Genomic DNA, 14,000 nt, shown 5'->3' with positions numbered 1-14,000 from the left:
CCACATAGTATTCATTTGTATATAATCCTTTCTGTTAGCCCCAGTATTATGTACTGCCCAGAAGTCTCTTTTGGGTTTTTTTATTGCTTTCTAGGAATGAGTGAGAAAGGCTATATACTGAGCATAGTGATTAAATTAGCTTCCAAAGCCTCTCAGCTTCATTATTTAACAAAACATTTTCTTAATTCAAGTGAATACAGAACAAAAGTTTGGAAAAAAGAAACATTGCAAATATTGCAGTTCTCCTGGGCTGAGAATTCTGAGATTCAGATACTTCAAAACAGAATGCATGACTGCTTAGGACATTACAAAGAACAGAGGGAATTGCTAAACATCCTATTCCTCTGTAAAAGTCCACTGCCTCAGACAGTAAAAGGATACCAATTGGAAAGCACTTTAATGCCAGGCAGACATTTTCGTTCACCCAAGTAGTTCATTTGCTGTTTTTAATAGATACTGTTATCTGATCCTTGTATTTTTCCTTATCTTTGTAAACTGGCATCACTGAAGAGCAGTATAGAACATGTTTAAATTAAATAACTTTGCAGATGTACTACATTTACATGAAAGGGAAACTCAAGTCACAGGCAAGAGGAAAAAGTCACAGAGAACTAAAACATAAGAGCAGTTTAATCGAGATATATGAAAATTTACCTGTAAGGCCTCCTGTTTATTATAGAATTCATTATCATCTGGTGGTTTAATGAGGTAGCAATGATTACAACACTTCTTGAGTTCCATCATAATATTCAGAAAGCCTGAGGTACTGCCCTTAGAACCTTTGCTTAGGGCTTTGTAATTCCTAGTTAAAATCCACCTATGATATAAAAAATACTGTCAACCATAAAAAATACAAATAATGAATGAATATCAAGCGACTTTTAGTGCATGAAAGCAACATGTACACTTTTCAGCTGACACTACAGAGAATATTAATTAGTCAAACTACTTACTTGTAATATTGCTTTTGCAATGCACTCATTTCCATTCTTAAAATTTGTTCAACCTTGGCAGGCAGAGATTTTTCAACATCTTTCTTAACTCTCCTCAGAAGAAATGGCTCAAGTTCTTTATGAAGACTGGCATAGCCAAATTCCCTTCCTTTCCCATGTTCCTCTTCAAAATCCTCCCAAGAAGAAAACCTTCAATAGAAAACATAATATTTGAAATAGTAAGAAATTTTCAAGTACATGACATATTAGTGATTGAATATTTCACTTCAGCATTACATTCTGAATACAGTGGGGGTCCTAGATATCCATGGGGGATCCATTCCGCCCCCCCCCCCATGGATAGAAAAATCCACGGGACTTCAGTTCCCATTGTCCCCAATAATGGCACAGCCACAAGCATGTGCTGCCACTAGGGACATCATGGGCTGTCCCTAATGACGGTGCAGCTGTGTGCACGTGCTGCCTTACCAGACAATGTGAGCTTGCCATCCAGGGATGCTTAAATCCGCAAATGGCAAGTTCACGGATAGCGATGCCCCACTCTGTGTGTGTATGTATGTATGTATACACACACACACACACACACACACACACACTGAATATTTAAAATATATAAGAAATACACAGACATAAAGAAAACAAGCTCATATTTGCTCAAAAACAGAAGCCTTGTAATATCATTCATTATCAGTCCTTAACAAGAAACGTAGCAAGTCTACCAAGGCTTAGCTTGACAGTTGCTAAAGGCAACAAAATAGCAAAATGCTTGTTTTTATATGTTATTGTCTTAAACTTAATTTTTAAACTACAAATTGTTTCTTACGTTTTAATGTTTTTATTTCTGTAAGCTAAGCATTGTTTGCCCACATACAGAAAAACACAATAATTCACATTAGGTGATGAAACTGATTCTTCCCAGTAGCTATCTACAAGAGCTATATGTAGTTCTCCAAATTCTACAATGGCACATCTTTATTATATTATCCCAAGTCTTTAGATTCAACATACATAAATGAATTTATTCACAAATGGAAGTGAATTTTACAGATAATTTAATGATGAATATGTGGCACAACAGAAATGTATAAAATTATGCACAGTATGGAGAAAGTGTGCAGGGAGAAGTTCTTCTCTTGTAATACTAGAATCCTGTTTTATGATGATAATGTGAATGGTGAGGAGACAAGGGAGAAAATTATTCATCTGCAGAGTATATAATTGAATGAAGAAATCTGCTAAAGCAACATATAGTGGCCAATGTGGACACTTTTAAAAGGAATTAGGGAAATTCATGGATTAGGCTACTAGTCAAAATGGCTATATATTATCTCCAGTTATTATTGCTAATATTAGTGATGCTCCAGAAGATGATCAGGAGGGTGACAACTGGGCTTAAATCCCATTAGTGGCCTTCTTACAGACACTTGGTAGGCTAAGGTGTGAGCAGAATTTTGGACTAAAAGAGCCTCTGAGTCTGATTCAGTAAGGCACTTATATTCTTCTCCTATACTGAGCAGGGAGTTAGACAAAATAGCCTCTAAGGTCTAAAACAGTGGATATTTCACAGAAAATATCAGATCTGATAGTGGTTCTTTAAAAGTAACTTCTTTCCTCTCAAGTAAGCAGCAAGAAACATTTAGAACGAATATCCCCTCTCACGTCTCCCTAGTAATTATTAGAAATAAGATTTCTTTAAAGTGATTATGGCCTGTTACAGACTGCCAAAATAAAGCTGCTTTGGGTCTCTTTGGAGGTATGCTCTTTAAATGATGCATGGGTCCTAAGAGTCCGGAGGTCACGCCAAAGCCACACTCCATTCCTAAGCACTGGAATGCAGCTTTTGGTGCAGCTTCCGGATTCTTAGGGTGCATGCATCATTTAAACAGCACACCTCCAAAGAGACCCGAAGCAGCTTTATTTTGGCAGTCTGTAACAGGCCTATGTCAAACAAATAAGCATGCAACTGCACTCCTTATTTTTGTTTTTAACTAGTTTATTCAAGTTCTTGCTGCAGCTAATATTACTATTCTGAAAAGCTAAAATCTTGATACACTGTCTGAATAGTATGCAGGAAATAAATTGTATAACTTTCAAATACTAGATCAGAGCAATGAAAATACTATCAAACTACTGTACATTTTGGAAAAGTGCTTCTGAAATAAGGCAACCTATATTTAGTGTAGTATATCTGCTTACTTTTCTGGCATGATGAAGTGCAGTAGGGACCAGAGCTCTTTCAAGGAGTTTTGCAGAGGTGTTCCAGTGATAAGAAGGCGATGATTGGACTTGAAGTCTATTAATGTCTTATACAGGAGGGAATCATCATTTTTTAGTCGATGGGCTTCATCTACTCCTATAAAGGCCCAGTTCAAGCCACCAAGGAATGACTTTAAAAAAAACCATAAACATTAATGATATTTTGTTTCAAAGATGCATAATTTAACATGGCAGTTGAAATAAGTTATAGCTCAATAAAATTAATTTGGGAAGAGTCATTCTATGAGCAGGCAGAATTGAAGACAGATAAATCCCTTTATCCAAAGCTTTATCCAGATTAATGTTGATAGACTGGAAGAGAGGGATGGGTGGGGATTTTCTTTTTCTTCCTAAATGTTTCTGATCTTTCATGGGCTATATAAATAAAGCATAACAACAACAACAACAACAACAACAACAACAACAACAATATTTCCTTTTATATTTTTATAATTTCCCTTCCTCTGGCTGCAACAGGATGTAAACTAGAAATACCCAATTCAAAGCTGGTATACACTTCCAACAATTCTGAAAACATGTTGGGCACCTGGAAGACTGTACTGTATATTCAAGCAATGCCCAAAGCACCACTGCCAAATTATGAATTCTAGGCTCAAGGAATCAAAGGCGGAGGGAGCTGTTGTGGAAGCTGAGAAGGGATTTGAGAGGCTTCAATTTACTCTCAGAGAATGAACACCTCTACCTATAGAATGGAAGATCAGAAAATTCCTATTGCCTGAGAAGCCCCCTTAAAGACCATAGGATTTCAAACTTCACATATTAAACACTTTCTAGTCTCTCTCCCCCACCAAATCAAGTATTTTTTCTCAATAATCAAGTTAACAAGTTACTTGTTACATTAAAATATTAAATGCTGACATGTGCATTAAGTTTGTTCGATATTCTGCTTTAACCTTCATGCACCAGTATGTCCTAGTCATGTATTATTGGAGCATCTACACATAACTAGATCTGCAACACAGGCATTCTGCAGCCTTGTCACTTGAGTGGTTGTAAACAATTTCCCCAAACCAGTAAGTGAAATAAATAAATAAATAAATAATCTGCCAACAAATGTTTTTTCCCAGTGGGGTTTTGGTTCTACGACAAAAGATACAGAGATTGAATGAATGAATGAATAAATAAATAAATAAAATTTTAAAAGGTCCAACACAGTTTTGGGTGAATCTTGATGCATCAAAGCAGAAGTGACATGTGCTGGCTGACAGTAAGTTAACCTAGTTAAGGAGAACATAAGAATTCTCAGTGTGGTCAAGAAATGTAAGATGTGCACTTTAAATCCAGATCCTAAATCCAGAATCCTAATCCTAACCCTATGACTATATAAACATTTTCATTGGGGTCAAAAATACACATCAACTCACTCTTTGCAAGAATTACCTTATCCTTTAGCAAAATTTCGTAAGTTGTCAGCAGGATGTTAAATTTTAACCGTTTGGTCTGTGGATGCATCCATTCATGTGTTCTTATCTACAAAAAACACAGGGATATTGGGTTACATATTTAGAGTATTTACTAAGCTTCATAATATAAACATGATGATGTTAATTTTACCATTTCATACTACCATTTGTAAATATGCATATAAACACTTGCTATGTGCAAATGTCCATTAATATGATTGGGGTCTGAGTGGATGAGATTAGAATAAAAGATACCTATCTGGAAAGGAGTCGCTGCCTTTAGCACTGCACTACATAAACGGTATTGCCAACATAAGGCAACCTCCTTACTGGTTTACCCTGTCTTCTGCAACTCTCTGTTGCTGCCTGAAAAGACTGAGAGGCTTTGAGTATAAACAACACATACACCACACAAATAAGAGAAACAGGTGAATGTAACCTTGGAATGTAGGCCTGACGGAGTGGGTAAGGGATGATTAATACTTCTTTACAACAAGGTAGACTCCCAACACAGCCTGAAGACCTCTTCTGGGGGAAAAACATTCCCTGGACTAGACCATACTATACTGGATAACTATATTCCAGTCTTCAACATTCTGTTTCTGGGCAAAGTACTAGTGTATGTAATGGCTTCTCAATTCCAGGGCTTCTTGGATTATCAAGATCCACTTCAGTCTGGTTTCAGCCCTGCTTATGGGGCAGAGATTGCTTTGGTCATCTTGGTGGATGACTTGTGCAAGGAACTGGACAGTGGAATGTGTCCTTATTGGTTCTGCTGAATGTCTTGGTGGCTTTTGGTATCACTGACCATGGTATCCTTCTGAGTCACATCTCTGGGATGGGGCTTGGAGGTACTGGTCTGAGGTGTCTCCATTCTTTCCTGGAGAGATGCTCTCAGTGTGTGTTGGGAGGATTTCTGGTTACGTCTTTGGCTAGTGGCCTGTAGAGTCCCCCAGGATTCAGTCTTATCCACTAGGCTATTTAACATCTATGTGAAACTGCTGGGAGAGGTTGACTGGAGTTTTGGGATCAGGGACCATCAATATGCTGATGATATCCACCTCAATTATTCCTTTCCACTTGATTCTAAGGAAGCTGTTCCTGTGCCTTGGCAGCTGTAATGGACTTGATGAGGGCAAAGAAATTGAAGCTTAATCCAGACATGACAGAGGTGGTCCTGGTCAGTCAAAAGACAGATATTAGAATAGGAATTCACTCTGTGTTAGATATGGGGTTACACACTCCTTGAAAATGTAGGTTTCTAGACTGAGGGTATGCTTGGATTCAGCTCTAAGCATGGAAGTCCAGATTTCAGCAATGGCTAGGAATGCTTTTGCAGTTAACGCTAGTGCACCAAGTGCAACCATTCCTAGAGAAATCATATCTAGCCACGGTGGTATATACCTTGGTTACATCCTGTTTGAATTACTGTGGTGTTCTGTATGTGGGATGGCTTTGAAAAGTGCTCAGAAACTTCAATTGGCCCAAAGAGCTGCAGCCAAATTGTTAACTGGGACTGGCTACAGGGAGCAAACAAATCCCTTGTTACAACAGCTCCACTGGCCGCCAGTCCATTTCCTGGCACAATTCCAAATGCTTGTTTTGACTTATAAAGACCTATGTAGCTTGGGTCACGGTTATTTGAAGGCCCCTTTCTCCCTTTATGAGCCCATTAGAGCTCTAAAATAATCTGGAGAGCCCCTTCTCTCTGTGCCCCACCTTTTCAGGCTTGTGTGGTGGGGAAAAAAGGTGGGATATAAGTGAGTAAAACAAGAGCAGAGCCATCAACAGGAGCAACAACAGTAACAGCCTCCTCCTCCACTTCTTTTGTTCATTCTGATCATTTTAGATCTTATATATGGAACGATAATTTCAGCAAAAGCCTAAGCAAAGAAATGGCTTTTATATAAAAGAACATACCACAAAGGAAAGATGTAGACCCAAATTCTAAAGTTAGTCCCAAATACAGCAGAACTATTGAATCAATAGATTTATAATGCTGTTGACTCATCACTTTTGAGTCAAGAGATGTAGAATCATAGAGTTGGAAGAGACCACAAGGGCCATCCAGTCCAACCCCCTGCCATGCAGGAACACACAATCGAAGCACCTCTGAGATGGCCATCCAGCCTCTGTTTAAAGACCTTCAAGGAGGGAGACTCCACAACTCTCCGAGGAAGTGTGTTCCACTGTCAAACAGCCCTTACTGTCAGAGTTCCTCCTAATGTTGAGGTGGAATCTCCTTTCCTGTAGCTTGCATCCATTGTTCCGGGTCCTGTTCTCTGGAGCAGCAGAAAACAAGCTTGCTCCCTCCTCAATATGACATCCCTTCAAGTATTTAAACAGGGTTATCATATCACCTCTTAACTTGCTCTTCTCCAGACTAAACATCCCCAGCTCCCTAAGGCATTCCTCATAGGGCATGGTTTCAAGACTCTTCACCATTTTAGTCACCCTCCTTTGGAACTACCCTAGTTGGAAATACAATCAGATTTATGCCTTTGAATAAGATTTACTTGCAAATCTTTATTTTTTTAAGGAACTACATAACAGCATGAACTGCTTGGAATTAATTCTCACCGGGATGACAGGAAGCAAAAGTGACCCTCTATATGTTACTAGACAAAAATGCTCAGAAGACAGAAATAGGCCTTAATGGCTGGGGTTTATGGGTTTTGTTGGGGGCACTGGGTTCCCTGTATCATTCCGTGAGCTTGGGCGTCAGCCCATAAAGCCTTGGGCTCCCATTCCCAGCCATGGACTGCCAGGAGGAGAATGGAGGACTGAGGGAGGGAGGGCTCTTTAACATCTTGCCCCCTCCTCCAGCCCCGGACCAACTCAGCCTGGGCGTCGGCCTATAAAGCCTTGAGCAATACTAAGAACATTATCTTGTTGCTATTTTTAGTCTCCCCCTTTTTCAGGGTGTTAGATTGTAATCTTTTATAGTAATTCCTTGATGGTAATGTTGTTACTTGTGCTGTATTTCCTTTATTATTTAATTGTTTATTGGCATCTGCTTGTTATTTTTTGCAATGAGGAGTTGGAAATGGGGAATTGTTTTTGATAATTGTTGATTTGAATGTAATCATCAGTGTTAGGCTTTTGTCATTATTGAATTGCTACTCTATTACTGTTATTGTTGTTATTATGTTTTTGCTATGTATTGCTATGTTATATTTCTTTATTATCTTATGTTTATTGTTATTGTTTATTACTATTGCTTTGTATTTCCCTAATGTTGTAATCCGCCTGGATTCCTAGTGATTGGGCGGGATATAAATAAAATAAATTCTAAAATTCTATTATAATACAACATGGTGCTAAGACCTATTACAGTGGGCCCTCCTTATAAGCGGATTTGAACATCCGCGGATGGTAAGTCTAGGGGGCGGGACAGAGGAAGAGGAGGAGGAGAAAGGGGTGGCATGGCAAGAGGAGGAGGAGGAAGGCACAGGGTGAAGAAGAGGAGGAAGGGGAAGGCACGGTGTAAGGTGGGAGGAGGAGGAAGAGGGAGACGAGGCGAGGCAGGAGAAGGAGGAACAAGGCACAGCACATTGTGATACAGGAGGAGGAGGAAGGCATGTCGAGGCACATCAGGAGGAGGAGGAAGAAGAAGGCACGTTACAGTGTGAGGTAAGAGGAAGAAGCGATGGGGAAGAGGTGGAGGAGAAAAAGGAGGCAGCTCCTCCAAATTTCAATACCACCACTGAAGTAAATGAGATTTGAGCATCCGCGGGTTTTGTTATCCGTGCATGGGGGTCTTGAATGGATCCCCAGGGATACTGAGGGCCCATTGTACTTTATGCTTAAACTATTTATTTCAGTACTGATTTCAATTACCATCTGTATGTTCCACAGAAAGAACTATTATTAATGAGTGCTAAATAATGATTTATAATTATAAATATAATAGTTCATGCTTAAATTTTTGAACTCAAGGAGTTAACTCCCGTACATCAAAAATTACAAGATCTACTTCCTAAACTGGATAATATATTAAATAAAAACTACTAAACGTAGTTTTTCTAGCATTTTATGCATATAGATGGATTAATATTTGTCCCTTATTGAACCAAACATCAGGATACATACACACTTTATTATCTCTAGAACAAATTACATTATAAAGCTGTAATAAAAATTATCTTAACAACAAATTCCTTACAATAATGTGAAATACACTTAATCACTATCTAAGTAATGCAGACATTAAATCACTTTTCGTTAATTCATTCTTCCACATTAAAATATAGGTGAGCTTACCACATTTCTGCTTGTAATATCTCCCAAATAAACTACAGCATTCATCTGGGGAGCCCACGTCTGGATTTCTCTTTGCCATGATGTCAAAGTGGAAAGTGGTACTACCAGCAAAAAAGGTCCATACAATTGATGTTCATGGAACAAGTAATTCAGAAATGAGATAGTTTGTATTGTTTTACCCAATCCCATTTCATCTGCAAGAATGCAACTATTGCTCCTGCAAAGTAAGAACATATATGTTTTAATATCATAGCCAGAAGCATGTTAAATAATAAATAAAACTTTTATTTATATCTCGCTTTTTGTAAAAGCAATCAAAGTGGCTAACAGCATATAAAATCATACAATAGTATTACATACACAGTATCCCTGCCTTAAAAAAGAATTAAACAATTTGCAATTAAAACTACATAAGACATTAGATATAAATATTCATGGGCAAAGTCATAACATAATACATAGATTCCATAGTGTATGCAAGTGGTCTTTAAAGGTTGCAATAAATTCCTCCCAGAGGACATGAGAGCATGGGGCAAACTGTATGGAAGTAGGCGATTCCTTAAATAAGTTGGGCCCAAGCCATGTAGGGCTTTAAAGGTAATAACCAACATCTTGTACTGTGCCCAGAAACTAATAGGCAGCCAATGTAGTGACTTCAGTATTGGTGTTATAAGGTCGCTCCTTGATGTTCCAGAAACCAATCTGGCTGCCATATTTTGTACCAATTGAAGTTTCCGGACTAGGCACAGGGTAGCCCCATGTAGAGCGCATTGCAAAAATCGAGTTGTGAGGTTACCAGTGCATGTGCTACAGTTTCCAGGTCTCCCGGTTCCAGGAAAGGGCGCAGCTGAAACTGATAACAGGCACTCTTGACCATCACATTCACCTGGTTTGTCAACTGAAGAGACGGATCAAGGAGCACCCTCAGACTGCGAACAAAGTCCTTTGAGGAGAGCATGAGCCCTCTAGGACTGGAGGTTGCAGCCCAATACCTGGTTTGGGAGACCCTACTGTAAGTACCTCCGTTTTGTCTGGATTCAGTTTGAGCTAGTTTTCCCACATCCAGTCCATTACTGCCTCAAGACATTGACTGAGGGGAGAAATGCCATCTGTCGTCGTCGCTGATGCCCGAGACATGGAGAAATATATTTGGGTGTCATCAGCCTAGTGATAACATCCAGCCCCATGTCTCCGAATTATCTCTCCCAGAGGCTTCATGTATACGTTAAATAGCATTGGGGGCAGGATGGCACCTTGAGGGACGTCACAATTGAGCCCTGTTTTTGAACAGCAACTGTCCCCGAGCATCACTGTCTGGAATCTGCTTGAGAGGAAGGAGCGGAACCACTGCAACACAGTGCCTCTGATTCCTAACCCTCTCAGGTGTTCCAAGAGGATGTCATGATCTATAGTGTCAAATGCCGCTGAGATGTCTAGAAGCACCGACAGGGTCATGCTCCCTCTACTGATGCCTAGACGAAAGACATCAGTTAAGGCGACCATGGCAGTCTCTATCTCATATCCCGTCCTGAAGCCAGTTTGAAATGGATCTAGATAATCGGTTTCATCCAAGACCGCTTGGAGCTGAAGAGCAACAGCCCTCTCGATCACCTTGCCCAGAAATGGCAGATGGAAAACTAGCCTGTAATTTTTCATATCCAGAGGGTCAAGGGAAGGTCTTTTCAGGGGCGATCTAACGACTGCTTCTTTCAAAGAAAATGGTACATGACCTTCTCTAAGGGATGCACTGATGACATGTCCAAGAAGTGTTATCAAGGCATCACCCCCCTGGACAGCCAGCCATGATGGGCAGGGATTGAGAGGAATGTCATCTTCCTCACCTTTCCAAGGATCTTGTCCACGCCATTAGTACTTACAAGCTTGAACTAATCCAGTTTAATCTCATAAACGGGTTGACTGGACACCTCATCAGTTGATTTTGCTCCAACTCTGGCATTCAAGTCAGCTCTTATCTGAGAGATTTTATCTGCAAAGTATCTGTTAAATGCATCACAACAGGTTGTAGGCGGGTTAAGTAAAGGGTTCTGGGTGGGTGGCATTACTGTCAGTTCCCTCACCACCCTAAACAATTCTGCTGGATGAGACTTTACAGATGCAATATGTGCAGAAGAGGAAGAGCTCCTTTCTGCATGCATTGCCTCTCTATAAGAATAAAGAAAATTCTTATGACGAGTTCTGTCAGATAATAGTCCAGTTGACCACCATTTGCACTCTAGTCGTTGTCCCACCCACTTCATGTTCTTCAGCCCTGTAGTATACCAGGGCTTCCGATTGGAAGCAGGTAGGAAAGGACACTCAGGAGCGATTGTGTTAATAGCCTTAGTAAGATCGGTATTCCATGTATTCACCAAGGCTTCAACAGAATCATCAGCATTATCAATCAACCCTCTAGGGCTTTCTGGTACCCAGCTGGGAGAGCCTGGTTCCAATTAATGGCACTGTCTTCTCCCAGTCAGGTCTCTGTAAAGCAAGCCAGGTCGGCTTTTTCATCCAAAAGGAGTTCGTAGATGATATGTGACTTGTTTTTAACCAACCTGGCATTGCAGAGGAGCAAGGTAAGGTTTGGTGGCATGGTTGATAAGCTCCCTAGCCTATTTTCAGTAACAAGGTGAACTGAAGGCAGGATTGATTTTAAACATCTATCTTGCCTTCTTTTGCAACAAAATTTCACCTTGTTATCGCCATATCTTCCTTTGCCCCATACCACCTCAATTACTCCTCCCATTTTGTCCTTGGCCATCTTGTCCCTTTCATATCTTGTTTGTCTCACCATGTTATTGGACTGCAAGTCCTAGCAGTGCTAGGCAGCACATACAATGGTGATGAATATCTGAATATGAAAAATGGTAGGCCTGAACCCTTCAAAGGGAGGACATATACCTGTATACTCATCTCTGAAAAGATCCCCCTCTTTTAAAAAAGTACTCAAAATTTAAAGCCCCGACTGTACTCATTTGTTTCAAACTTGGAAAATATAATCCCCTTGTAAGGGGATCCTATTCCTAAAAATTTCATTCAATTCTATTTTTGAATTTTCAATTAAAGTCAGAGTGGAATTTGAAATATCTGGATTGTCAGACTGGGCAGTTTCTGAATTATTGCAAGCTTAATAAGGTTGTTTTCCAAATCACTGAATTCAGCCAGAACCAAATCTTGTGGTTGTGATATAGCTCTAATAACTATGCCTTATCTGCACATACTTTAATAAAATAAGGAGTATGTTTTATCATGCAACTGTAATATTTTATTATGAACATACTTGCACCATGAGTGAGCTAACCAATTTAATCCATTTAATTGATAATCTCTTAGCTCCAGACTTTCTTGCCCTCCAATATAAGATGGTTGTTTCTTTAGGGCCACAAATCTTGGCCTCTGTTTTAGAACCTGGCAAAAAGAAAAATAAACATTAGCAATATTGGTAACACTCATTTCAGTTGCATACAGAAAATTTAAATTTTACATTTCTTGTTGGTTATGAAATACGTTATAAAAAGGGTAGGTGGTAAAAGCAGCAAAATATTATGCAAGATCATATGTTTGAAAGATCATCCATACAAGAAACATCCAGCATAAGACTTCCAATAATTTTCTGTGCAAATTTTAGGCATATTTCATTTTGTTTTGAATTGTGTTGATGGCAATTCAATCATCTACTGATTATGAGAAACAAGCATTTATGGAAAGAATAAGTGAATACTTACCTTGCAGTCTTTAAAAGGAGTAGTCTTGGACTGATTTCTACTAAAATATTCATCAATGCGTGACTGAAACTTTTTTGCAATGAGAGCACCATCTTCCCAGCTGCACTCTGAATAAGGAAGGCCTTGCCATTTACAGTAATAATCTGGATAACCTGCTGCTGACTTCTGATTAGAATGAGCTACAGAAAATATTTTTTAAAAATGAAGTTAACATGTTGTTTACTTATCAGCACAAATAAGACATCATATGCTTAGCAACTCATGAATAGCCCTTTAAAATTTATGACTTAAAAATAATTTATTCTTTGTAAAAGTAATATGAAATACAAATTACTTCCAATTACACAAGACTGGTAAACATAGTTGCCTAAATCCAATGCTATGTTGCTAGCTCAAGAGAACTTTCTTCCACTTCCCTCCCCTGTTCTGGGTTCTCAGCACTCCTGAGATTATTTGGGGGATCCAGGAGCAGCTAAAATAGGTAGGAGAGCTAGACTGCCTTCTGTTTCCACTGGATTCTTGTCTGCAGAAATCTAACTGGGGATACTACATAATTATGCACCATGCTATGTCATCATCATCATCTTCTTCATCTTCGAATTCTGTCACCTACCAATTATTCGCTCTACTATTTGATATTGTTTATGTAAGTCATCTGTGAGTTCTTGCTGGCAGTTATAATATTCCACATCTTCCGGAGAAGCATTTTTCAACCTGGAAAAACATTACATACACTATTAGTAATATCACTGTATAATATATAACAGCTTATCATTCTTGCTTTAGAAACATTCTGTGAGTGTGTTTAGGGGACTGGGAAAGAAGAATCCCAGAAGTTGCAAATTTTACCAGTTGGCCCCAGAAAATCAGCATGCACCCTAAATTTGGTGTACAAGGGTGTCTACTGACCTATTGTATGCCCTTGCACCAGCCAAAAAACTGTTCCTTAAAGCCAGACACTTTTATAGAAGGGGGGGGGGAAAGAATTTATTTAATGCATTTATATGGAGTGGGCCCTTTCCTTATGTGGGGGATCTGTTACGGACACCCCCCCCCCGTATAAGGGAAATCCCACGTATGGTGGAGCTCCATTAAAAATAATGGGGCTCGTGCCTGTGGTGCGGCGTGCACCCCATTACTTCTTCCAGGGGCAGGCCATGGCTTCTTTCGGGGCGGCTTTCAGCGTATGCGGAAACTGCATATATCGCATCTGTGTATGATGCGGGCGCACTGTACTATCTTTCTTCCAAGACACTCTAGGCAGTTTAATTCTAACAACAAATGTATGTTACAGGAAGAAGCAAATATGGCCTGAATTCTCTAAAACCAGCAAAGACCTTTTCAGGAGATGGTGACATGAGCTCTTCTGCATTCCCTAA

The 14,000-nt window shown here is 39.5% G+C and overlaps 1 protein-coding gene across 1 annotated transcript in view; it reads right to left on the bottom strand.

Moving 5' to 3' along the window:
* The window catches only part of CHD1 (chromodomain helicase DNA binding protein 1), an 86,985-nt gene that overhangs the window by 32,807 nt on the left and 40,178 nt on the right, over positions 1-14,000 (bottom strand). The window contains 8 exon segments of the mRNA XM_042451460.1: positions 655-817; positions 954-1,142; positions 3,150-3,340; positions 4,611-4,700; positions 8,897-9,113; positions 12,177-12,304; positions 12,622-12,800; positions 13,235-13,335. Of these exon segments, the coding sequence (XP_042307394.1) occupies positions 655-817; positions 954-1,142; positions 3,150-3,340; positions 4,611-4,700; positions 8,897-9,113; positions 12,177-12,304; positions 12,622-12,800; positions 13,235-13,335 (1,258 nt within the window).

Source organism: Sceloporus undulatus, chromosome 2 (genome assembly GCF_019175285.1).
Source record: "Sceloporus undulatus isolate JIND9_A2432 ecotype Alabama chromosome 2, SceUnd_v1.1, whole genome shotgun sequence".
Taxonomy (NCBI): Eukaryota; Metazoa; Chordata; class Lepidosauria; order Squamata; family Phrynosomatidae; genus Sceloporus; species Sceloporus undulatus.
The sequence above is the reverse complement of the archived record's forward strand: the minus strand, read 5'-3'. Positions and strand labels throughout refer to the sequence as shown.